Here is a 27,095-nt window from a genome sequence, read left to right as displayed (position 1 = left end):
GAACAGAACACCACCATGTATTACCTGCTGTACACGAGATTTGTCAGGGAAGGAGGGCAGGCTGCTTATGACTTTGACGAGGAGTCCCCTGGAAGAGAACTAGGATTACAGGTAAGTAACTTATCCTTCTCTTCCAGGGGATCCTCATCAATAGTCATTAGCACTGTATAGAGTAGCAAGCACATCCCACACCACTGAGGACGAAATAAGAGTAAGCAAAGCAGATGACCTGTTTATTTAAATACATTTCTTAATGAGGCCTGTCCTACTTTGGTGTCTGTCTTAGTAGCTGAGCCTAGACAGTAATGCCTTGTGAAAGTATGTACCAATCTCCACGTTGCTGCTTTGCAGATTTCGGAGATGGGGACATTTTTCAGAAGGGCGGATGTTGCCGTCTTGACCCTTGTGGAGTGGGCATTGGGTCTGGCAGACAAGAGCTTAGTAGCTAACTTATAAGAAAAAACAATCCAAGAAACTGTCCATCTGGAAATGGTTTCTTTAGAGGCAGCGATGCTAGCTCCCATAGGACCATAGTTCACAAACAAATGATCAGACTGTCTGATGTCTTTTGTCTTATCCAGATAAAACTTAAGTACTCTTTTCGGATCTAAAAAATGCAAAGTTCTGTCCGCTGGTGTGGATGGTCAGTAGTGAGATATTCTGGTTAATGTGAAATCAGATACAACTTTGAGAAGAAAACTAGGATGGGTCCTCATCACTACCCTGTTATCATGCAACACTCTGTAAGGCTCTTTGGCACAGAGAGCTTGAATTTCGCTAACTCTACATGCTGAAGTGATAGCCACAAGAAAGGCTGTCTTCCATGCAAGATGATGAAGAGAAGCTATATGTATAGGTTCAAAACGCGGACCCATGAGTTTTGAAAGTACCACATTCAGCTCACAAGGAGAAGGTGAACAAACATGAGGAAAAACTTTTCATAGGCCCTCCAGAAAATCTTTAAATGATGTCTGAGAAGGTGGTTTTCGATAAGCATAAGTAGGTGTAAGATGTACCTTTAATCGATGAACACTGCAAACCTGATTTTTCTAGGTGAAGGAGGTATGGTAGTATGACATCCACCTGACTCAGAATTGAATGGAAGCCATTCCGGATACACCACATATAACATCTTTTCCATTTAAATGAATAGGAATGCCTTGTCGATAGCCTTTTTGACTCTTTGCGAATGTTCATGCCTTCCTGCAAAAGACCTAGATGACCATATTGCAGGAATTCAGGAACCATGCTGTCAAGCTCAGCGAGGGAAGGTTGGGGTGGAATATCTTCCCCTTGAGCTTGTGAATGAGATCCGGTCTGCATGGCACTTCCCTGTGTGGCCTTTCCAATATATGTAGAAAGTTTGTGTACCACCATTGGAGGGGCCATCTTGAGCTATCAGGATCATTCTGGTCCTGCCTCTGCAGAATTTGTTGATGACTGTCAGTATCAGGGGAATGGGTGGAAACGCATACAGAAATGTCCCTGACCAATCTATCAATAGGGCAGTCCCCTTTGTGCCTGGTCGGTAAAACCTGGATTCGAAGTCCTGGCATTTTTTGTTGTTTTGGTCAGCAAACAGGTCTATTTGAGGATAATCCCAGTCTTGAAAGATGTCTTGCACAAAGTCCTTGTGAAGAACCCAGGGTAAAGGGACACCTGTTAGCAGATGCTGTTGATGTGTACACCACAGTAGTGAGTTCATTGCCACTGGTGACAGAGTTAATCTGTTTTCTTGGAGTGATGTAATTTGCAATATGGCATTTGGAACAATGAAAATGCAGGAGGCCATGGAACCCAGAAGTGAGGTAACTTGTCTGGCAGACGGACGTAAAGTGTGAAGGAGCTTGTGACACTTCTGCGCTATTGATGGAGGATACACTTTTGTGAGGTTTGTATCCAGGGTTGCGCTAAGTAATGTAGCCTTTGAGTTGGAATATGTATGGACTTTTCTAGATTGACCTGAAGAGTGAGATATTGGAGGGTCTCCAAACAGATCTGGTGATGTTGCATTACTGAGCTACAGAGGAACTGTTCACTAGCCAATCGTCATGGTACAGATAAATGAAGATCTTTTTCCTCTGCATGTGTGCTGCCACTACCGCCACACACTTGCAAAACGTGCGAGGAGTTGACTTCAAACCGAAGGGTAGTTCTTTGTACTGGTAGTTTTTGGAACTGACTGCAAATCGCAGGAATTTCCAGTGTTTCTTTGCTATTGGGATGTGGGATGTGGAATTAGGCACCCTGCAGATCTATGGAACACATCCAGTCCCCCTGATGGAGCTCGGGGTAAATCTGATGGTGGGCACGCATTCTGAATTTTTCTTTGCAAATGTGTTTGTTGTAAAGTCTTAGCTCTAGAATGAAGTCTCTGTTTGGACCTTTTTTCCTCAGAATGGAGTAAAAGGAGTTCACTCATTGACTCCCATGGGAGGGTGGACCTTCTTTGATAGCTCTTTTCCGAAGTAATGTGACAACTTTGTTTTGTAGAAGCAGTTGTTGATGTTGAGATGTTTTAGATGGTGGGACCATTGGGGGAGTGCATATCCATTTTCAACAATATTTAAGACCCAGCTGTCTTTGTTTATTGAACGCCACTCGTCTAGATGATTGCTGATACTTCCCCCTACCGAAGTGGTTGACAGAACTGGGGGAAGTGATGTCTCCTCGTTTGCCTGGCGTTTTGGACGCAGGTGGAAGTTGTCTGTTAGCTCCTCGGTCCCTTGTTGGACTGATATTGAGGTTTCCCTTGTCATTGTTGCTTCCTTGCGGCCCAGTGGGGCGTTTGAACCCTCTGATGGTAGAGGCGTATCTAGCTCTGTTTTTATTTTGGCCATCTCATCATCCGTATGAGACCCAAATAAAGAATTGCTTGTGAACAGCAGGTTCATGACCCGTTGTTGTGTTTCAGGTTTGAGACCTGTCAGGCGGAGCCAAGATGATCGTCTGCCATGTATTCCTTGGACATATTTGTGAATCGTTAAGTCTGAGCCGTACATAGCTGTGCTAATTATCTGGTTTGGCACCAGGCCTTCTTCCTGTAGGATCTCCTGAAAATCCTGTCTATCCTCTCTATGTAGTTTCTCAGCGAATCTGGATAGTGAATCCCAGAGAGACCTGTTATATCTACCCAAGAGCGTGGAAGCACTGGGTACCTTCATAAAGGAGGGTGATGTGCCACACATTTTTCTCTCCAAAGAGTCAATATGTTTACTTTTCTTAGCTGGGGGAAAAGATGATGAAGAAGCAATACAATGTGTCTTCCTGGTGGCCGCTAAGATGACTGAGTCCGGTGGAGGGCCGGCTCTTAAAAATAAAGGGTCCTGATCTGGGGCCTTGTATTTCTTTAGGATTCTTGGTGGAGCCAAATGTAAGGATGCTGGAGTGAGGAAAATGTCCACCATTTGTAGGAGGCCTGGAACCAGAGGGAGGAGTCTTCTTTAAGAGGACCGATGGTGCAGAGTTTAAAAAATGACAGAAGACAAAGTTGTGGGAGCAGATATCTTGATATTTAATTTTTAGTGCCTCTAACCAATACTTCATTAAAGGTGTTTATGATATCCACTGGGGATGCTCTGACGGGGGAATGTCTATTAGAGTAGGGGAGTAGTTTTGTATGGATGATGTGGTTGTGGAGGACCAGGAAGGAGATCTGTTCCTTTGATAATGTGACCTAGGGCGATGAGATCTCCTGGTAGGAGAGTGTGATCTACTCCTTGTTCGTGACATTGGAGTATCAGTCACTCTAGGTACCCTGGAGTGTCTCGGGGACCCAGGTGTTGTCGTAAGCAAAGTCACCATCATCTGAGGAGTTTGTGACAGTGTCCTTGGGGGAGACCGTGTAGAAGAATAAACTTCAAATACTGCGAGGCCAGACCCCATCAAAGGCTCTCCAGCCGTCCTGGCGATAGGTTGACAGGAGACAATTGTTCTCCCTTTGTAGAGCCATGCGAAGAAGTTCCTGATGCTGTAGCCAAAGGGTTTGTGTTCTTTGTTTTTGGTTGTAAGTAAATCTTGTCTAAAAGTTGCTTAATGTCTTGACGTAGACAGAGGCCTCTTAGGTGAGGGAGTCTTCGTGTTCAGTGGTGCTTTGATGTCATACAATGTTGTATTGCTGTTGACGGCAAGTCTACGTCTCGACGCTGAGTGGTGTCTTGACGTCGATTGAGACAGTATAGGGGAAGTGTGTCTTAACGTCAAATGGCACCTGGCTGCTTTCAACAGAGATACAGATGGCTATTTTGATGTCGACGACAAATGGCGTGACGCTGATGAAGTATTCCTCATCATTGCAAGTTATCTCGACCTTGATGGGCTTTGAGGTACCCTCAATGGAGTCTCAGCACGCCGGAGCTGACTCGATGCCGATCGGTGAGTAACTGTCACCAGACTTCTCCAACCTTGCCAACAATAACCAGCGCTGTGTTACCTCTTTTGACATCATGTGTTTTGCCATTGATAGAGGTGTGGTTGAGTCCCTCAATACCGACCGATGTCGTGGATGGGATGACAACAGTGCAGGCACTGTTGACGTCGATCCCGACGGGGAACAGACAGGTATCTTCCTACCTTTAGAAGTAGATCTTGCACGTCGTTTTTCTGTAGTTTGTAGTCCTTTGTCCTTGGAGACCTTTTCATGAAGAGAGGTGAACCGGGATACTCCTGATGTTGCCTTTTCTCTTTCTTGCAGACCACGGAGACAAATCTTCTCCCTGTCTTTCAAAGTTCTCTTTGAAAGGTGTTGACAGTGTCTGCAGGTCTCAGGTGTATGTGTGTCAGGTAGGCATACGATGCAGACTGAGTGAGGGTCAGTCTGTGCTTTCTTTTTGCAACAGGCACGGCACTTGACTTTATTTAATTCTTGATTGCATGGTGTTGATAATATCCCCAGAAATTCATGACTGTAGTCTAGAGCACTGAGAACATTTAGTCTAATTGATGAAAATTAAATATTATGAATTTAGGACACGTACTGTTTAAAAGACTGGATGGACAGATTTGATTCAAGATATAAGATATTACTTTAAGAATCATGTACTTAGGCTCATAGACTTGTGAGTTGGGTTGTAATAATCAACACAGAAACAGTATACATGTATTAATGTTAATAATTGTCAGCTTAAAATGACTGCCACATTTTTCTTTGTGGGCTACACAGGGTTTGCACATTTAGGCCCTCATTTTGACTTTGGCGGTCTTTTGCAAAAACCGCAGTTAAAGCGGGCACCAAAAGACTCTTGCATTACGTGTCACCTATGGATTTCTGCCCATAAACAGGCAGAAATCAGACACCGTCGGCCTGACAGACGGCGGGTGAGAGGCGGTTCCACCACAAGCACTGCTGTGACGAAAGGACTCCGCCCGCCGTATTACGAGCAGTAATATGGCATGGCAGTCGTTGCACGGCGGTGTGGCATTGGTAGTGGAACCATTTACATCCACCCACTCCCGGACGTCCACCTCGATGTGGGCAGCCCAGATAGGTAGGTAAACCAACTGGAAGGGTGTGTGCGTGTGTGTGGTGTGTAAGTGTGCGAGCATGTGTGTGTGTCGGAATGGGTGTGCGTGCGTGACTGTATGTGTGCGTGGTGGTGGGGGTGTGAATGTATGTGGAGGGTGTGTGTGCATGAATGTGGAGGGTGGGGGTGTGTATTAATGCGGCAAGCATGCGTGCCTGTGTGTGAGCGAGTGTGGGTGCGTGTCTGTGTGCGAACGAGTGGAGAAGCGTACCTGTGTGTGTGCGAGTGGGGGTGCCCGTCTGTGTGCAAGCAAGTGGGGGTGCATGTCTGTATGTGTGCGGTTGGATGTGGGTGTTTGTATGTATGCATGTGGTTGAGTGGGGGTGTCTGTATGGGTTGGGTGGGGGTGTCTGTATGTATGCGTGCGGTTGGTGGGGTGTCTGTATGGGTTGGGTGGGGGTGTCTGTATGTATGCGTGCAGTCGGGTGGGGATGTTTGGATGTATGCGTGCGGTCAGGTGGAGGAGTGTGTCAGGACGTATGTGGGTGAGTGTGTCAGGAAGTGTGTGGGCGAGTGGGTGTGTGTGTCTGCAAGTGTGTTGAGGTGTGTGTGGCGTTGAGAGGAATGGGTATTCCTGTTGCTGGGTGCGTTATCGCCAGGGTTTTCGTGGCAGGGCAACAGCCACGAAAAGCCTGCCGGTTTGCTGCCTCGTAGTACGGCTGGCGGTATTAGGCATGTCGCCTGCCCAGAGGAGTTCACCGCCAGGCACACCGGTCCCTCCGTACTGGCAGGACTGGTGGTACTGTGGTGATTTGGCTTCGGCCAAACCGCTGAACTCATAATGCCGCTGTCTTTACCACTGGGACCGCAGCGCTAAGACTGCCACCGCAAGTGTGGCAGTCCTAAGACCGCCACACTTGTAATGAGGGCCTCAGTCTGTTTTTGATGTTTACATTGTATTAAGGCTTTTAAACGTGGATTGTACACTTAGAACTCAGCACATAATCAAGGGGCATAGTGCCGAAACAAGTTGGGTTATTTTGGTTACCCCCTTTTTTGCACTGAAATAAATGTGCAAAAACATTTTGCTTTTGTGGTGGTCTGAAGTGCGTGTTGCCGGTCGGCATGGTGTTTGGAATTTGGAAACGGGTACCTCACCTGTAAACGCACCGGAGTCGGGAGGTTCCCTGCCAAGAGAACTTGTGACCGTTATATACATAATGTGCTCCGGGGTCCCCGTGCATAGGCGGGAATATTCAGTGCTTATGACTATTAATGAGGATCCCCGGAAGAGAACGTCCTTTCACCCACCCCCCAACACATTTGTTTTTACTCCTCAGGCTGAGATGCATTTTAAGATTGCCAGTGTCACATAATTTCATACCTGATACGGAGATGACTTCACCCCTTTTCATGCCAAGCTTTTTATAAATTTCTCTTTCTGGATCTACATAGATTTCATGTGAATAACCTGTTAATCTGCAGAAAGGCTTAAAAAAAGAACAATGTATTTAATATTTGTCAAAAACTCACAACGAATAACCTCAGAATGTGACAACTAGTTACTAATTTCAACATAGCAAAAAAAGAGATCATATTTACCTCGATATGATGGAAAGATGATTGTCCAATAACTATTAGCCTGACATCAGCATCCTGTAAAGTTACAGAAAAAGAACTGAAAATTACCAGACAAGTTTTTAGCATGCACATGTGGACCAATTTTAAAATGACATCATTCTCCGCATTTTTGCCAAGTAAGCCAATTCATTGTTTACAGTCCACACTTTGCAGGTGCTATTTTTTCTAGAAAATCTGACAATCTAGGGTATTTCCATCCTTGGGAAGTTACCAGTGACCCCGGTATCAGTAATTTTGCTCCCAAAATCTTAAAGGAGCTGTTGAGCGTTGTAGTCTGTCTCATTCTGGTAGGAAGGGTCTTTCTTGTTTTCCAGTTTAATGTTAGTTTAGTTGTGCTACAATCATTCAATGCTTTGTGCCTGTTTCAGATCTCAATAAGAAAATATCAGACACTTTGAATTATTTTTGTAATTGTAAATACCTGATTACAGAGAGGGACTGGCTATGGGAAGGCTTAATATTTCACATTAGAGTAGCACCTCCGAAAGGCAGTTTTAGGTGTGGCAGTCGCATTCCCTGGTCTACTGAACTCCGCTTCTGTCCCACCTGTCTTTCAGCCAAACAATGCACAACTACATGTCTTACTTTTAATGCACTGTTACATTCTGGGGAAAAGGTGACATCTACGGGTGTTGTTTTTTTTGCCATTAATGCAAGCACCAGTTCACTGCATGATAGCACAATATACATCGAGTTAATATAATTTGCTATTTACAGAACACAGAGATAAAACCTATAAAGTGGATAATTATTCATGACTGTTAAAATGTTACCCTTTGGGAGCAGATAGAGATGTGGAGTTTGGGATATCTGAACTCACAATTTAAAAACACATCTTTTTGTAAAGTTGGCTTTTAGATTGTCAGTTTGAAAATGCCACTTTTAGAAAGTGGGCATTTTCATGCTTAAACCATTCTGTGACTCTGGCTGCTTGTGTATTCTCTGTCTGGGTCAGACTGACAGTTGGGCTGTTTGTGACTTTCCACTAGACAGTGACACAAAGGGAGCTGGGTTGTAGCCTTGATGAGCTAGAGTGGAGGGAGGAGTGTTCACTTACACCTGAAAGGGCTGTGCCTGTCCTCACACAATGCAATCTCCAACCCCCTGGTGTGAATCTGGAGCCAGGCCTCGGCAATGCAGGATCTTACAGACTTTCCTTTGAAGTTTGCCTTCTTCAAAGGCAGAAAGGGGTATAAGTAGTGGACCCAAAACCACAGATTTTCAGATTACTTCTGGATTCAAGAGGAAGAACCTCTGCCAAGGAGAAGAGTTGAAAAGCTAGAGGAGGAGTACTGACCCTGTGACTGTGCTTTGCTGGGTTGGCCTGCAGTTGCTGCTTCTGCCTGAAAGAGGACAAAGATGGGACTTTGTGGTATATTCCTGCTTGTGAAGTGTATCCAAGGGCTTGGACTGAGCTTGCCTCCTGATTTGAAGTCTCAGGGCCATCAAAGACTTCCTCTGCCAGCACCTGGACTCTCTGTTGAGACTCCTGCCCTGCCAAGCGGTGCCCTATCCAGTCCTTGGGCCCTTGAACATTGAAGCTGATAGAACAAGGGCTGAAATCCACGCACAAAAAGACGTGCAGGGAAAATTTCGACACAACACCTGCAACATAGCTGTAAAAACGACGTGCCACCGCCTTGCAGCTGAAATCGACCCACCACCTGTTTCGCGGCTGGGAAATTGTAACTGTATATATAGAGCACTTAATACCCTTTGACGAGGAGTCGAAGCACTTTTCGGCGAGTAACAGGTTACTCCGGACCCAAGAGGAAGTAGTGGTAGATTGGTATAGTGAACTATGAGTACAGTACTAGTATGATTTACTTTGAGCAGAGGATATGTGAGGTTGTTAGTTAGATTCACAAGAGTAATGGAGGGATAGAGTAGGGAAGAATCCAGAAGTGGTAATTGGGAGTTTATAGTAATAGGATGAGGCTTGGGATGAGTAGAGGAGAGATGGTGGAGGGAAGAGTTTGTGGATAGGGGTGAGGGAGATCATAGAAGCAGAAGGGGTTTTGGATGAGTCAAAGGTGAGATAAATGACGGGAAATTAAGTAGGGTTCTTTTGGAGATCATTGTAGTAAACTGAAGTTTAGGGTGAGCTAGAGGGAAGAGCTTCGGAAGGGTCATTTTGGAGATCAAAGTAGTCAAATGGGTTTGGAATGAGTCAAAGTGGGGATAGAGGATAGATTTATAGAGACATAGGGTGATGGGGAGACAGAGTAAAGCTTACGAGAGAGTAAAATGTATATTATTTTTTATTTATTTAATTTAATTATTTATTTATAGATTTATTTATTTATTTTTTCTCTAGTACAGTAGGACTAGAGTAATAAATAAATAGATATGTAAATACATAGCGAGGGAATACACGTGCAAGGAATATAATAATGGGTAAAATAATGTGAAAAGTAAAGTTGTATTGTATAAACAGACTTTCAAGATTTGTAATATGTGATGTGAATTAATAAGTGTACTTTTATAACATTCATTTATATTTCCTCAATTTTTCAATAGTGAAATGCTTGCTGCTAAACAGTTAAGATAATATTTGCTCACTGTGATATAAAAAAAAAGAAAGCAGGGATTCATGAGTATCTAAAATAACAACTTATCTAGGAGCTATGCAATGACCTATGAACATGTTAAGCATAGAATTAAAAATCATATATGTACATAGACACACACACACCTATTTAACCATGAGTAACTACAGATTTGTTAAACAGGCTTACCGAGTATGTGTATAATTTAATTGTTATGAAATAGTAACTATACATATTTCTTAAAGAACTATACATATCTAGAACATACACAATCAAATTATAAATATTTATCATCACAGGCAAATAAAAGAGCCAACTCTTGAGTAATCTTCTGAAGACAAGATAGTTATCCGCGGATCTTATATTTAGGGTAATAGATTACATAGTTTGGCTATTTGAACAGAGAAGGATGTACCACCTATTGTCTTTTTCTTGTATGGTGGTTTTTTAAGGCGGGGGACAATCTTGAGCAGAGATTTCTTTGTTGAATGTATTTGGTTATTTTGTTTCTGATGAAAAGCAGTTCTGTTCCATGTATAGCTTTGTGGGTGATACAAAGCAGCTTGAAGGTGGATGTTCTGGCAACCAGTAACCAGTGTAGTTCTCTCAAGGCAGGGGAGATGTGTGCTTGTGATTTTACATGTAATAGTAGCCTGGCAGCCGAGTTCTGAATACTTTGTAGTTGTTTCATAATAGATAAAGAAGACCCATGGTAGAGGCCATTGGCATAATCCAGTTTAGATAGTACAATAGAGATACTACCCTGCACCTTGTATGGAAATCCGAGGTGGGGAAAGATGAGTTGCAGAGTCTTCAAGGTGATGAAGCTTGATTGTGCTAATTTGTCCACTTGGGCATTTATTGTTAACTTGGAGTCCATGGTCATACCAAGGTTTTTAACTTCCTTGGATACTTGAGGAGTTGGTCCCAGATAGTCAGGCCAGGCATACAGTGGGTCATCATTTTTCCAGTTGCCACATGTGAGTATTTCCGTTTTGGAAGCATTAAGTTTGAGATGGCTCCAAGTCATCCACTGATCAACCGTTCTGAGGCAACTTGAGATTTGTGAGTTTTCAATGTCTTTGGGGCATTCCAATTTCAGGAGTATTTGTGTGTCATCTGTATAGTTGTAGCATGTGAGTTGAAAATCATTGATCAATTTTGATAATGACATCATGTAGATGTTGAAAAGCATAGGTGAGATGATTGATCCTTGGGGGGGACCCTGTTTATGTGAGGTAGGGTTTGGACAAGGGGGAGAATAGATATTATTAGTTCTGTTTTGAAAGTAGAATTTAATCCAGTCAAAAGACTTGTGGAGTCTTTGAATTAGGGCGTCATGGCCAACAGTATCAAAGGCAGCCGAGAGGTCCAAGAGAAGTAGTACAGCAACTCCATTGCGGTTGACTGTGTTTTAAGATCCTCTCAGATTGCTAGGAGTGCCGATTCAGTGACTCTTCCTGGGCGGAATCCAGTTTGGTAGTGTGAAAGTATCAAGTTGTCTTCAAAGTATTGTGATATCTGGGTGAATGCTGTTCTTTCTATCAGTTTGCCCCAAAAAGGTCCATTTGTAATTGGTCTGTAGTTGTTGGGGTCATGCGGGTCTAGGTTTGCTTTCTTTAATAATGGACCTGTGTATGCCTTTTTCAGGTCTTCAGGAAAAGTTCCTGTAGTTAAAGAGTTATTGATGATTCTTCTTACAGGTGTGGCAGCAGAAGTAGATAAAAGAATGTTCTTGAAGATGTGTGGTGGACAAGGATCAGAAGGGCAGCCGGAAGGCCTGCTTGTTTTGACCAAATCCATTCATTCACCTTGTGATATTTATTTAATGGAGTGCAGAGACTGGGTTGGTTTATTCTTGGAGGGGATTTTAGGAAACGGGTTAGTGCTTATGGTTTTCTTATGTTTTAAATAGAAGTCCAGTGTGTCTGTCTTGGTTGTGTAATGAGTTGTCAGTTTGTTTGTGAAATCATAAGTAGAGGGATGACTTCCTTCCATGCATTTAGGTTTTCAAAATTCATTGAGAATTTTATTAAATTCTTTAGTTGCAGATTTAGCATTTACAATTCTGTCTGAGTAGTACCTTTTTTGTCTTTTTAGGTTTTTTGATTGATGATTTGTATATTCTGTGTAGCTGATGTTTGTCCCGAATGTTGTTTGTTTTGTGCCGGGTACATTGCAGCCTTCTGATTTGTTGCTTTATATTTTTAAGTTCTGTGTTTCTCCAAGGTGTTGGTTTTCTTTTGTCCTATTTAGTTTTTCTGAGTGGTATAAGGATATCGAAAGCTTCCTGTAGACATTCATAAAGTTTTGGAACAGAATTAATTAAGTCTAGATTTGTGCTAGCTGTTAGTTGTGTTTCTAAGTCTTCAAAATTGAGTTTGCTCTATGGTCAATAGATGCATGTATGTAAGGTGCATTGGGATGTGTTGATTTGTGGTGTTTTAGTTGAAAAGTTACCAAATAGTGGTCTAACCATGTGATTGATGTGATGCTTTGAAAGGTAACAAGTTCAGGGTTTGCAAAAATGACATCTAGAATCAATGCATCACCCGCATCGTGGCTGGAGAAGCGACACAACACCCGCTTGCGGCTGCTGAAAACGAAGCAAATCCCACATACCATGGGTTTTCCATCACCATGCAGCCGGATTTCACAAGCATCATCGCTGCGCATCAAAATCAACGTGAACCTGCATGGATCGGAGGTGCCCCGTCCGGAAATCGACGCATCGCTCTCTTCTGGGAGAGAAAAACAGTGCATCACCTACCTCAGCGGTTCCCAACCTGTGGTACGCGGACCCCCAGGGGTCCGTGATACATACCCAGGGGATCCGCAGGCCTGGGCAGAGAGAAAGGCACTTCTCTAGCTGGGGCCTCTAACAGTAACACATGCGTGTTTTTATTTGTGCAGCAATGTAAAAGCCCTCAAAGTTCAGGGTAGAACCAGCAGCCTTACAGAGAACATAAAAGCGTCAAGATAACTCTGGTGATTAATGTACCTGCTGGAGCAAGATGGGAGTTTTGTCTATGGGCAATTTTGGCTCATCTAAGGTAGCACAAATGGTTAATATGCCTGCTGCAAAGAACTGTATTTTATGTGCACAGCACAATGGGTTACTGCTTTTGTTACAGAGATTCTTTTGTTACTATGCAGTTTATAAATTACAATCATAACACAGCACAGTGAGCTATGATCAAAGAGCTGCATGCAAATTGCATGGCTCAAATTATCAAGTTTGTTTTTCCCAGTCTCTCATTATCCTTATACTGCTAAAAATGGTTTTGCTTTCGTAGAAATGCATTCTTATTATTAATGCTAGCCACTGTGTTATGTTCTGAAACTTGAGTTTATATTTTTCCAGACCAAGCACTCTTAGAAAATGCCTATCAGTGTGGATGACATGTGAAGCCTGCATCTTGTAGTCCCCTGTAACGTGCACCAATAACCTGCAGTGGTATGAGAGGTGCTATATAATAAATGAATTACATGTGACAGAAAGGCTATGGAGATATGAGAGGCTCTTGTGGTTTTACTTCCTTTCCCCACCACATATTTATGTGAAAAAAGCTCTCAGATCTTATATACCTAAAAAATAAAAACAGAAATCGCCTGGGAGATGTAGAATCTGACCTGAGGAGTCAGCTTTCCTAAACAAAAACCAAATATTGAAAGGTTAGTTGCCAAGATGCAGCACCAACCTTCCCATTAAAATGTTTAGATTTTTGCATATTTTTTCAAAATAAAATAATTATATCATTAGCAATTCTTGTATGTGTTTGGTGTGTACTTGTTTATGTATTTTTTGCGAATTACTGTTTTAATGTTTGAAATTTAAATTGCACAAATTGCTAGTAGTGATTCAGTGGGGGTCCTCAGGAGTCAAAAGGTTGGGAACCACTGGCCTACCTGACCGGAGAAGAAACAATGCACAGCCTCACTTGTGAGTAAGGAATCAATACATTGCTGACTTTTACCATGCACGATCGCCCATTCAGCTTTATTTTTTACTCTAACCAGGCACTTTGTGTAACAACAACGTTTCCATTGTTTTCTATGGGATAATACTCTTTTTACTTTAGAAATTCATAACTTGACTTGCGTATATGAATTGTTGTCGTTTCGGTCTTGTTTGATTTAGGTAAAATTTGCCTATTTTTCTAAACTGGTGTGGTGCCCATTTTGTAGTTTTTTTTACTGTATTACTGTGTGTGTTGGTAAAAATACTTTACACTATGGCTTTGAGAAGCCTGACTTCTTGTGCCAAACTATTAAGGGGGTGAGTGTGGGTTGTCTTAGGAGTGTAACTTCCTTACCCTGGGTAGAGTGAGGGTCCCTGCTTGGACAGAATGCATACTGACTGCCAACCAAAGACTCCATTTCCAACACTAATGCATCCAACCCAAAATAGGAGGACCATCTTCTGTCATGTACACCTTTACTTTGATCTCTCTCCCCTCAAATTTCACAGTTGAGTCCATGTACCCCACCAAATCAATGATTCCACTTGGTAACCTCCAGGATCGACATCCTTGGGCAGCAAAACAGTGTCTGACCAATATTCAGCAAATAGTTCTCTGGGAATTATAGTATACATGCAGCCTGAGTTTACCATAAGTTCAGTTTTCCTATTGATTTCAAATTCTGCTTTGGGTCTGCATCTCCTCCCTTTTTCCATGCCTACATCCCCCACACTCACACACCTTCACCATACACCCCTCATCTACTGTAGCTACTCTTAGTTTGCTTCCCTGTTTGCAAACAAATGCAAAATGGCCTTTACAACCACATTTTCTGCACTCCTTATTGATCGCTATGCATTTGTGATAGACTGCAGTGTGAAAATAGCTTCCATATCAATAGCATGATTTATGGTGCTGTTTGAGCTTCCCTGTGGTAATGTTTCATTTAGGTATAGCACCTACATCACTCTACTTTAGATACACTGGAAACTTCACCAAAGTTGGTGTCTTTATTTTCCATTTCCCTCATGCACAGTTCCGATTGTTCCACCACGTTGGAAATGTCTATGGCACGCTTCAGGGATAGCTTTTTGCAGCCCATAGTGGCTCTTGAATCTTTTTACTTTTACAATGGACAATCAACTGGTTACAAATTAGTTCATCCATCATTGCCTCAAACTTACATTTCATCGACAGTTCCTTAGGTTTGGAAACAAACTCATCAATTGACTCGTCCTTATTTTGAAAATGTGTGTAAAATGTATGCCTGGTCATGACTAGGTTAATTACTTTAGCAAACCTGTATTCAAGATGTTTTTTTGCTACAAGATAAACATATTCAATTGGATCCCCATTAGGGTCATTTGCTAATGGTAAATATGTAAAGATATGCTAACCCTCCTTGCCCTGTTTATTCAAGAGTAAAGCATAGTGTGATGAAATTAATAATTATAGCTTAAATATGCAGGCCTCGAAAAATCACAAAAATGTTACTAGACCTCCAAGTCGATTAGTTTGAATAAGCTACTCGAACTAACTGTAATGTATTTGACCTGGAAACAGGTCTCAAATTGTGTGATCCTAAGCAAATATTTTTTATTTTGCAGTCACCTTTTTCTTCATAAAGTGTCGGAAGTCACGGACGTCGATGACATGGCACTTCGAGACTCACAGAGTGGAGATGCACGAACAGCCCAACTGTCAGTCTGACCTAGACAAGGAATCCCCAAACAGGCAGAGTCACAGGATGGTTTAAGCAAGAAAATGCCTACTTCCTAAAAGTGGCATTTTCAAACAATCTAGAAACCAACTTCACTAACAGATGTATTTTCAAAGTGTGAGTGGGGAGACCCAAAACTCCATTTTCTATCTGCTCTTAAAGGGAAACTCTACTTTAAGGATATTTAAAGGCAGCCCCCATGTTAACCTATGAGAGAGATAGGGTAAGCAATAGTGAAAATCGAATTTGGCAGTATTTCCTTGTTAGGACATGTAAATACACACCAGCACGTCCTACCTTTAACATAAACTGCATCCTGCCCATGGGGCTACCTACGGCCGACGTTAGGGGGTGCCTCACATGTATAAAAAGGGAATGTTTGGGCTTGGCAAGGGGGTACACTTGCCAAGTCGAATTGGCAATTTAAAATGGCACACAAAGACACCACTGCAGTGGCAGGTATGAGCCATGTTTACAGGACTACTCGTGGGTGGCACAATCAGTGCTGCAGGCCCACTAGTAGTATTTGATTTACAGGCCACTGGCACTGCTAGTGTACTTTACTAGGGACTTACTAGTAAATCAAATATGCCAATCATGGAAAAGCCAATTACACATACAATGTCCCATAGGGAGCACTTGCACTTTAGTACTGATCAGCAGTGGTAAAGTGCCCAGAGTAGCAAAAACAGAGTCCAGCACACAGCAACAACCTGGGAAGTAGAGGCAAAATGTTAGGGGAGTAGGGGAGACCACGCCAAGGATGCCAGGTCTAATATATATATATATATATATATATATATATATATATATATATATATATATATATATATATATATATATAAAGTGTCCTCCAAGGTAACTATAACTTGTGCCCTTGCCATGCACTGCTAAATACCCCACAAATTCCGGCACTCATGACATCTTTGATAACATCATTGATAATATCAATGTAACATTTGCAGTAAAATCTTTGCTGAAAAAACTGTGCATGGCAGGGGCGCGAGTTATGGTTTTCTTAGGGCATGAGTTATAGTTACTTGAGGCAACTAACTATAGTTGATGAATTTCTATGGTTTCGTACGTTTAAATGTGAGCCTAACTAAATGTCTGTGTAACCTTTGTTTATTTAAGTGAATTTCTATGTTGTTTTTAATTCTATTTCCTAACAATAATGTCCCTGTAACCTTTGTTTTTTTCAGTGAAAAAAAATAATATATATATATCAAAACAAATCCCTTTCAGGGTTAGAGTGACACATAAATTATACAAGAAAGAATAGATAACTCTGGGTAGTTCCCAAGTTTAGGTGGAGAGCAGCTCTAGTAAGGAGCACCCTGCAACACCAGTGACACTCTAGATTTGCTCAACTCAAATGTCTGTTTATCTAGCAAAGTTTTTAAGCATAGGATCAGCACAGTGCTATCCACGCCGAGCTAGATAGTGACAAAGTCTTTTGCCATTTATACAGCAAAGTCTTTAAGCATAGGTTTGACCCAGTGTCAACCTTGCCGAGATGTAAAATGACAAAAGCCATTTACCACTCCAAGCACAGTATTACAGCTCTGGGCTGGTAAAATACTGCCCAAGCCAACCTGGAATGAGTAAAAGAAACCCCTGACACGTTTTTCGCTCTCATTAGAGCTCATCAGAGAGGTTTAGCTTTGTCCAGACACAGGGGAGCACCCAGTATAAGTCAAAACAAATCCCTTTCAGGATTAGAGTGACACATATATTATACAAAAAAGAATAGAGAACTCTGGGTAGTTCCCAAGTTTAGGTGGAGAGCAGCTCTAGTAAGGAGTACCCAGCAACACCAGCGACATTCTAGATTTGCTCACCTCAAATGTCTGTTTATCTAGCAAAGTTTTTAAGCATAGGACCAGCACAGTGCTATCCACGCCGAGCTAGATAATGAGAAAGTCTTTTGCCATTTATACAGCAAAGTCTTTAAGCATAGGTTTGACACAGTGTCAACCTTGCCGAGCTGTAAAATGACAAAAACCATTTACCACTCCAGGCACAGTATTACAGCTTTGGACTGGTAAAATACCACCCAAGCCAACCTGGAATGAGTAAAAGCAACCCCTGACACGTGTTTCGCTCTCATTAGAGCTCATCAGAGAGGTTTAGCTTTGTCCATTCTCATTCTCAAATACATCAATACAAATGTTTTTTTTTAAAGTGAGCTCCATCTTGTAAGGACTCCTAGACATGATAAATGCTAAATCCATATAGGTGCTTGGATCAGTCAATTAAATATGGCTTATAATCCATTACTAATATATACAAATTCATTATCCTTAGTCAATTGTGTCAAATTTATTTAAATACTCCATCTCATGGATAATTAACTCAATCTAAACCAAGTCCCCATAATCTTAATCACCATCACTATCTTTACTTAATATTTCCCACCAGAATTGTATATTTTGAGTCTCCAAACCCCCAACATAAACCCTTAAAATACCATACATTTAAAAAAAACCAGCTCGATTACATTGTTAAATATTATAAACAAGAAAGAAAAAGAAGAAAAATAGAAAATATCCGGAAAAACTTTCATCTACCCAGGTCTTCACTTAAATTCAAACCTCTAGGGGAGAGAGTCATAAAGTTAATAATATACTTGGATTCCAAGATACGTAACATTTTCTGTCTGTCACCTCCCCGGGAGTTTAGTTTAATTTGATCGCACACCAGATAACTGAGTAACCATTCATCCCCTTGATGCATCTCATGAAAATGTCGGGCCACAGGGTAATTGCGATCAAAGTTGCGAATAGCCCTTACATGTTCTAACATTCTCTTTTTTGCCTTGTGTATCGTACTTCCCACATATATTTTGTCACATGGGCATCTCAAACAGTACACAAAAATCAGTATTACAGGTAAAAAAATCCCTTGATCTCATAGTCTTTTGTCCATTACCCAATCTAACATTTTTACAGTCCTTACTGTACTTACATGCTTTACATTGATGGCAACAGTAAAACCCAGTCACTTTAGATCTCACACTATCAGAAATGTTACTACTCACCATCATATTTTGACTAAGATTGTCTCGTAATGATCTGCCCTTTTGGTACGTTAATGCTGGGGCACTTCCTATAAAATCTTCTAGATCTGAATCTGTCTGAAGAATGTGCCAACTTTTGGTCAGTGCCTGTCTTATGTTATGTGGCTGATTTGAATAGGTTGTAACAAACCTGATTTTTTCATCAGTCATAGTATGATGTTGTGCTCGATATAACTCTAATCTCGAGCATCCCTCTACTTTTTTTTACAGCCTGCATGATGACACTATCACCATAACCTCTTTCTTTAAATCTATTGCACATGGTCATACATTCCTGCTGGTATTTTTCATTAGTACTGCAAATTTGTTTTGCTCTCAGTAACTCTCCATATGGAATGCTTTTAATCAAATTCGGTGGATGGGCAGTCATAGCATTTAATAAACTGTTGCCTGCTGTTATCTTCCTATATAGTTTTGTGTGCACCAAACCATACTCTACATTCACCTCCTGTGATGGGTCTCCTCAATCCGACCCACACTCCGCCCGGACTTGTGCTGACTCTGCCTTTGTTGCACCAGAAATGTCCCTGGATGACTGTGCTACCATTGGTTGTATTTCGAGACCGCGGTACCTACCGGGATTTAAAAGTCGGCTTCCTCTGTCGTCGGACGAGCACAACGGGAATAGGAGCTGGGAGGCATCGGAGCTCATGAACTTGGATGAACAGACGATTGGAGAAACTGCCGGGACCAGAACAGAAGCAGCCGCTCTGTGGAGGAGCGGAGCGCCGCCCGAATCGGAATCAACGAGAACCCCGAGGACGACCGCGGTCCCCGGGAAGCTGAATGGAAAAGCCGCCACGCTTCAGGAGAAGCGTGGCCTTTCCAGGTACGGGGAGCGTTACAAGGAGAAAGGGCGGGACGACGGGAGGTAGGAAGGGGGAGAAAAGGGCAAGAAGGGAAAAGAAAAGGCAATACGACACAGGAGCACTACGAAGGAAGGGAAAACAAAGGGGGACGAGGCCCGGGGAGCACTACGAAGGACGGGGAAAACAAAAGGGGACGAGGCACGGGGAGCACTACGAAGGACGGGGAAAACAAAAGGGGACGAGGCACGGGGAGCACTACGTACAAAGGAAATCCAAGGGGGACACAGTACGAGGAGCACTTAAAAAGGGGGGGTGGGGAAACGGGGCCACAACAGGAAATACTGGGAAGAAACAAAACGAACAGAAGAGCGATAGAAGACAGAAGAAGAGTCGTAAATGAGTATGATGAAAAGTTAAAAGCAAGGAATCGAGAAGGGGAAAACAGGAAGAAAAGAATATCTAGAATATTCGACCCAGACGAAGGAAAGAAAGAAAGAGAGCAAGGAGAGAAATAGAACAGGCCTCAGAGAAAGCCAGAATAAAGAAACAAAGGAGAAAAGACAGGAGGAAGGGGAATACAGGCGAGAAGAAGAGAGAGAGAGGGAAAATACTAAGAGAGTAAAACCACAATCCCACACTTACCGATTCTATATTCTTCTTTTTTCTCACGCTTCCCGCGAGGTCCTGGGAGAAAGAGAAGAAGAGGAGGACACGAGAGACGCGCCTGAGGGGGAAGTCACCACCGCCCACCAGAATAGAACAATCATCTGTAACTGTTGCCTATATATTACCTATCAATCCAATAAATCCAAATCTACTAAACCACAGACAACCCGCGCAGTCTGGTGTATCTATCCGACAATCCTACCACACCTCCACATCCAGAAACTGGATTGATGTATTGCTATGCTGCTCACTTAATTTCAAATTATAGTTATTATCATTCAAAGCCTCAACAAAGTTTAGTGCCGATTCTACATCACCTTTCCAGATGATGAAAAAATCATCTATATACCGGCATCACAACATAACTCTGTCTTCATAATCTGCTATGTCAAATGACACCTGTTCCTCCCAACGCCCCATAAAGAGATTTGCGTAACTGGGAGCAAAGCATGTACCCATAGCAATCCCTTGGACTTGTTTGTATATCTGATCACCAAACAGAAAGAAGTTATTGGTGAGGCAATACCAGATCATATCGCAGATCATTTCAGTATGCATTAGATGTGATATAGATCTTGCTCTCAAATAGTGTCTGACCGCTGCAAGGCCCAATTCATGTTGGATGCATGTATATAAGCTTGTAACATCTGAGAGAGCGTATTTTGATATTACATATTATAGACGTGAAATGCTTATGTCTAACAATGCTGTATTAATAAAACATTTATTAATAGCGTATTCATAAAAATGGAGAATCGTTCACATGTATAAACTAATGTCAACTGTAAGGAATAATCGTTTATAGTTTGCCTAACTGAACACATTAAAACGTATAAAACTGCATTCATTAAACTGTTATATCTTAAGTTAGCATGAGCAGAAGCTGTGTAGCTCTCATATTAAAGGCGTATTTTTCCTGTTTCTTCAGTGTGCAGAACTTGCAAACGACCATAACCCAGCTATTGTTCTCTCTGTATTAGTTCGACACATCGGGATAATTTCCCATCCGCATGCTAACATCTTTTAGTATAAAATGATTGTGCTTCGAAACATTTGTAGATACTTCCAAGGACAATGAGACGAGGGAACGAGAACTTTTAACCTGAGACGTGTGCCAAGCTGATGAAGTAACCCCGGATATGCCACCTACCGAAGACCAATTATGAAGACCAATCAGAAGACGATATATTATCGAGAGATGACAAATGCATGACTTAATGTATAATTTGATAGGTTAACGATGATGGGGTGTATTGACTAACCAATAGAATTTTGGGGGAATGAATTACTAGAAAGAGATAAAAACCCATGACACAGGAAATAACCAGACATTAGGTAGGGAATGATATTGATTACATCCCGAAACTCTGTCACACTATTTTGTGATTTGAGACTTAGACAAACCATCCTTGCCCATATTACTGCCCCTTACACTTTTCTCCTTAAGAGGAGAGTGTCTCTTGCCTCTAACTTAGATAGACTGACGGCGATCTAACTGATGTCCTGAAGACGAAGACTGATCCTGAATGCTGACTTAATCAGAGGAGGGTAATTATATAAAATTGCTAATGAGAACTCATTTTGCCTTTCTTTCTAGGTACCAACTGCTGTATGTTTTGATAGAGACCTTAGTTAGATGTTTTCCAAATTGGTGTTCAAAATTGTTTTGCATGACGCCCAACATGCTAATGCTAATTAGAGGTTAGATGAGGTATTCACTCTGACTGACAAATGACGTGACTGGCGTGGTGCTATGCTGAACTAGTATCTTAGAAAGTTCGATGTGTTATAAACTACTTATATCTATCTGATTGTCTATGCTACTGATCTTTGCATTATCAAAGGTTTATTGTGGTTGTCATCTTGTAATCATGCTTACATGTTTATTGACTTTGAGATTAATGCCTTTACTACTAGATTGTAATCAATAGGGAATAAAACTTATTAACTCCATTAAGGTGTGGTTATTCATGACTGAAGGGTCATGGTTGCGTCGAATGTTCGTTAATGTCTAAAGTGAGAGGTGTTTTGAGGTTAAACGTTGACAATGATATTGAGATATTGATTGATATTTTATTTAGTTATCTCGTCCTACGGTGTCTCACCACTGGGCCCAAAGATTCATTGGCCTAAAACGAGTCCTGATGTGTATAAATTGACATAGACGGACGCGTTAACACATCCAATGTTAAAAACAGAAAATCATCCTCCCATCCTAGGCCATTCAGCATCTTTAAAAATTGCGTAGTATCCTTCACATAAGAAGGTAGGCTTTCCACAAAAGGCCTAAGGAAAAAATCTATATATCTTGAAGTGTCCTCAAGTAATGATCCTATTGCTGACACGATCGGTCTGCCAGGAGGACTTTGCTTGCTCTTATGCAGCTTGGGTAAAAGATAAAGGACCGGAATCTTGGGTTGATCACATTTAAGGAACTGATATTCATCCCACTCCAATAGACCCCTGTCTCTCGATTCTACCAACAGCCCATGATACTGTAGAATGGAAGTTTTTAACTCCATCAGATTAGCACGAGTATAACATTTTACATCACACAGCTGTCGCTCTCCTTCTTGTAGATACTGACTCTTATTCAGGACAACTACATTGCCTCCATTGTCAGATTCACAAATAACAATACTTGAGTCTCTTTTTAGACTATTCAGAGACAATTTCTGTGAGGAGGAAAGATTATCATATCTTTTTCAAATACCTGAATAGCTTCACTCTGAACAGCTGGTAAAAAGGTCGATTTGGGCTTAAATGGACTGGGGCACGAAATATCTGTTTCTATTCCCAAGATATCCAAATTCACAAATGGATCGTCATGTGCCTGTGTGTCATCATCCAACACAGATAATGTATGCAACATATCAATATCTGAGATGCATAGTTTACTAGTGTTAGTTTTTTTCCATCATAATAGTTTCACCTACCACTTTATCTTTATACCATTTTTTCAATTTTAACTTTCTTACAAAATGGAAAAGATCTATCCGAGTCTGAACATAATCAAAATTATTGGTAGGGCAGAATGATAAACCTAGGGCTAGGAGACTTTCCTCCTCTTTAGTCAATACTCTTGTTAACGCGTCCCTTTATGACTAATTTATACACATTGGGACTCGTTTTAGACCAATGAATCTTTTGACCCTGACTGAAGACACCTTAGGACGAGATAGCTAATCAACATGTCAATCAATACGTCAATAATGTCATCAATATTTACTATAACAATGCAATTCACTTTAGTCAATGACATTAATACAACTCAGAAACCACCATGACCTTTAAGTCATGAATAACCACACCGGTTTAGCAAGATTTAGTGATATTTATTTCCTATTGGTTACAATTCTAATAGCAGGTTTATTAATCTCAAAAGCAAAACGCTCATTAACATTGTCATAATTTGGCAACTTGAATAAGACTTCATCAAAGCAAAGATCACAATTATTAGAACATAACACGGCGTCAACATAGGTTAACTTCAGCAGAGTATTATTAATGCATCAGTTCAAAAAAGCATGGATTCAGTCATTTGTCTATTTGCTTCAGTTTAGTGAACCCCTTTCCTAACCTCGAATTAGCATCGGCATGTTGGGCTTCATGCAAAACAATTTAGTAACACTAATTTAGAAAACATCTAGCTATGGTCTCTGTCAAAATAGCAGTTGGTACCTAGAAAGGAAAAGCAAACAGACAATCACAAGTTCATTGTCATATAGTTACCCTCCAAGTTTGGGTCAGCACTCAGGTTCGGTCTTCGTCTTCAGGACATCAGTTGATTCGCCATCAGTCAGGAACTCAGCTCCGGTAAAGGGCCACTTCCCTCATAAGGAGGTAAAGTATAAACTGGGCAATCTAAGGACAAGGACGGTTTTAACTAAAGTAGTAAGTCACTAAGCAAAGTGACAAAGTGTCTAGATCATAGCAAATCGCATCAGCATCTCCCCTAGTCTCTCTCCTAGTCTCCTATTCTCCAATCTCGGATCTACTTCCTGGTGTCAAGGGTTTTTATCCCATTTTCGTTGTACATTCCCCTAAAATCTAATTGGACAAGGGGTTGCACCCCACTATCTTTAACCAATTAACTTTACATTAGGTCATCGAATTTGTCACCCCATTACAGTTCTCACGCATTTTATTGGTCCTTATGATTGACGTCTCTAGAGGTAGAATGTCCGGTATGATTTCATCCTTTTGTAATTCTTTGCGCATTTTCAGTCAGTAGCTCCATTGTCCGTACCAGTTTAGGCGACCTTGTACCTAACGTTAATCTACACTGTTGCATTTAGCTAAAATGTTTCTACAATGAGGATCAACTTCATGAGAGCGGATCTACTACAGTTACATTCAGCTTCTAGTTTGAGGAAAACAAGAGTTCATGTCCTTTAGCAAGTCATCACACTGCACGTTTAGAAAAACACATTTAATATGAGAGTCAGGCAGCTAGGCCTCGACTCATGCTAACTAAGGCCTAAAAGATTTATTAGCAAACTTTAGTAACTTAACCATTAATAATTAGTATAAAACTATCTTTAAATGCAATAACTCATCAACATTAGTCATTTTCATTAGTCCCCGTATACATTGGTAGCCACTCCCCGTGGGCACATTTCAAACGCACGTTTTTAGCAAAACATATTAATACATTTTCTATGCGGCATTATTGCACATTAGTTCATAAACATTTCATGTTAATATTAAATATATAAGCTACGCTCTCTCACTCTATTGGACAAGTTTACCACAGTCATTGCGGTGCTGTGCATGCTCACAGTTTTAAAAAATTCGACCTACTAACACTCGTATCCCCATCTGAATTTTTCCCTAAAGAGATGTCCGGTACTTCAGAAAGACTACCATCCGATACGTCACTCTCTTCAGGCAATCGTAGATTGATATCAGACACTTCATTAACAACTGAAGATATGGGTTCCTTGTAATCTTCTGAATACATATAATCATATTTATGATGAAAAGTTAAAATTCTCCCTGCCTGGTAATCCTTAAAGTCCTGGATAGATTTTCTCTGTTTTTTTACAGTAATCTCCTCTTCAAATTTAGAAAGTTTTTGATCCAAATTCCCTTTCACTTCATCAAGGGTGCTCCGCGAGACTAATGTCAAAATCAACTTGGTGGTTTTTTTCAATCTCTTACAAGATTTTTTCTCAATCCTTCGAAGCATATTTTATCAGAATTTTCATCATGTTGACGGAACTTACTTTAGAATTTTCTGCCCATTCCTCCAACAGTTCCAGGTCTTCATATGCCGGAATTGTGTAAATACGTAGACCCCTAGGACCCGTTCAACCTCGATATATTGCTGAAGAGACTCAATCTCCCACCACTTGGAAAGTTCTTTTCTCATAAGCTTCTCCAATTTATCATATAGTAGTTGTATTTGTAAACCAGAGCTCACAGTAGAACCCCCTTGGTGTGCATCTCCCTCATCAGCATGCTTGGTGAAGAGTTTACTAGATTTCTCTTTCCTACGAGATTCTAATGAGGAAGCCATCTCTCTAACAACCTCCAAAGTTCAAAATTTCTAAAAATTGCAACTAACCGAATGTGAGCAATATTTAAAAATAACATACTGATCCTAAAGCCCACTCCACACCACACAGAGTCTGTCACAATTTAAATAAGGAAGAAAGGGATATTCTTTATCTTATTCTTAGATGCCAGTCATATACATTTGGGCCCTCATTCTGACCTTGGCGGGCAGCGGAGGCCGCCCGCCAAAGTCCCGCCGGCAGAATACCGCTGCGCGGTCAAAAGACCGCCGCGGTTATTCTGAGTTTCCCGCTGGGCTGGCGGGTGACCGCCAGAAGGCCGCCCGCCAGCCCAGCGGGAAACACCCTTCCATGAGGATGCCGGCTCCAAATGGAGCCGGCGGAGTGGAAGGGGTGCGACGGGTGCAGTTGCACCCGTCGCGATTTTCAGTGTCTGCATGGCAGACATGGAAAATCTTTGTGGGGCCCTGTTACGGGGGCCCCTGCAGTGCCCATGCCATTGGCATGGGCACTGCAGGGGCCCCCAGGGGCCCCACGACACCCCATACCGCCATCCTCTTCCTGGCGGCCAAAACCGCCAGGAACAGGATGGCGGTATGGGGCTCGGAATCCCCATGGCGGCGCAGATGGAGGATTCCCCAGGGCAGCGGAGAACCGGCGGTACACCGCCGGTTCTCCGTTTCTGACCGCGGCTGTACCGCCGCGGTCAGAATGCCCAAGGGAGCACCGCCAGCCTGTTGGCGGTGCTCCCGCGGTCGTTGGCCCTGGCGGTTTTTACCGCCAGGGTCAGAATGACCCCCTTGGTGCTGAATTATTATATGCTTGATTAAACATTAAATCAGATTCCAGTGTCAAAAAAACGATTCCAATTCACACATGCTGTCAATGTGTCCAATGTTGTGTCCAATGTTCTATTTTTCTTCTTTTTTCTTACTTGTTTATAATATTTAACAACGTAATCGAGCTGTTTTTTGAAAATGTATGGTATTTTAAGGGTTTATGTTGGGGGTTTGGAGACTCAAAATATACAATTCTGGTGGGAAATATTAAGTAAAGACAGTGATGGTGATTAAGATTATGGGGACTTGGTTTAGATTGAGTTAATTATCTATGAGATGGAGAATTTAAATAATTTTGACACAATTGACTAAGGATTATGAATTTGTATATATTAGTAATGGATTATAAGCCATAGTTAATTGACTGATCCAAGCACCTATATGGATTTATCATGTCTAGGAGTCCTTACAAGATGGAGCCCACTTTTAAAAAAAAAATTGTATTGATGTATTTGAGAATGAGTCTTTCTTTTATGTTTATGGGTTGTGTATTTAAACATGATGTATTGAGCAATCCCCCATCCGTGAACAAGGCTACGGCTGAAACGCGTTGGGAGGAGGTCTTTTTGTACTTCTGATAATAAAAAATTTTTTGCAACTACCGAAGGTGTCTTGGTCCTTTCCGTTAAATGGATAAGGATGTATTGGAAGCAATTTAATGGGATTCCCGATCCCGTGCCAAGACCGCTACATAGAGACTCGATATTTCGGGAACATTTTGTGGAATATATATATATATATACACATATATATATATATATATATCTCATCTTAAGCAGGCCGACTTAGCTCATTGTGAAAAACGGAGAGTAACCCCAGGTTAAAGGTCTGTACTTGTGTGGCGCATAA

General features: G+C 41.6%; 1 protein-coding gene across 2 annotated transcripts in view; it reads right to left on the bottom strand.

Moving 5' to 3' along the window:
• PRXL2C (peroxiredoxin like 2C) overlaps positions 1-27,095 on the bottom strand; it is a 74,430-nt gene that overhangs the window by 37,650 nt on the left and 9,685 nt on the right. For both annotated transcript variants that reach the window (XM_069227716.1, XM_069227706.1), the window contains exons 3-4: positions 7,065-7,118; positions 6,847-6,952 (exon numbers count right to left, since the gene is read on the bottom strand). In XM_069227716.1, the coding sequence (XP_069083817.1) occupies positions 6,847-6,952; positions 7,065-7,118 (160 nt within the window). The remainder of the gene's footprint in view (positions 1-6,846; positions 6,953-7,064; positions 7,119-27,095) is intronic.

The sequence above is a fragment of the Pleurodeles waltl genome, chromosome 1_1, assembly GCF_031143425.1.
Source record: "Pleurodeles waltl isolate 20211129_DDA chromosome 1_1, aPleWal1.hap1.20221129, whole genome shotgun sequence".
Lineage (NCBI taxonomy): Eukaryota > Metazoa > Chordata > Amphibia > Caudata > Salamandridae > Pleurodeles > Pleurodeles waltl.
The sequence above is the reverse complement of the archived record's forward strand: the minus strand, read 5'-3'. Positions and strand labels throughout refer to the sequence as shown.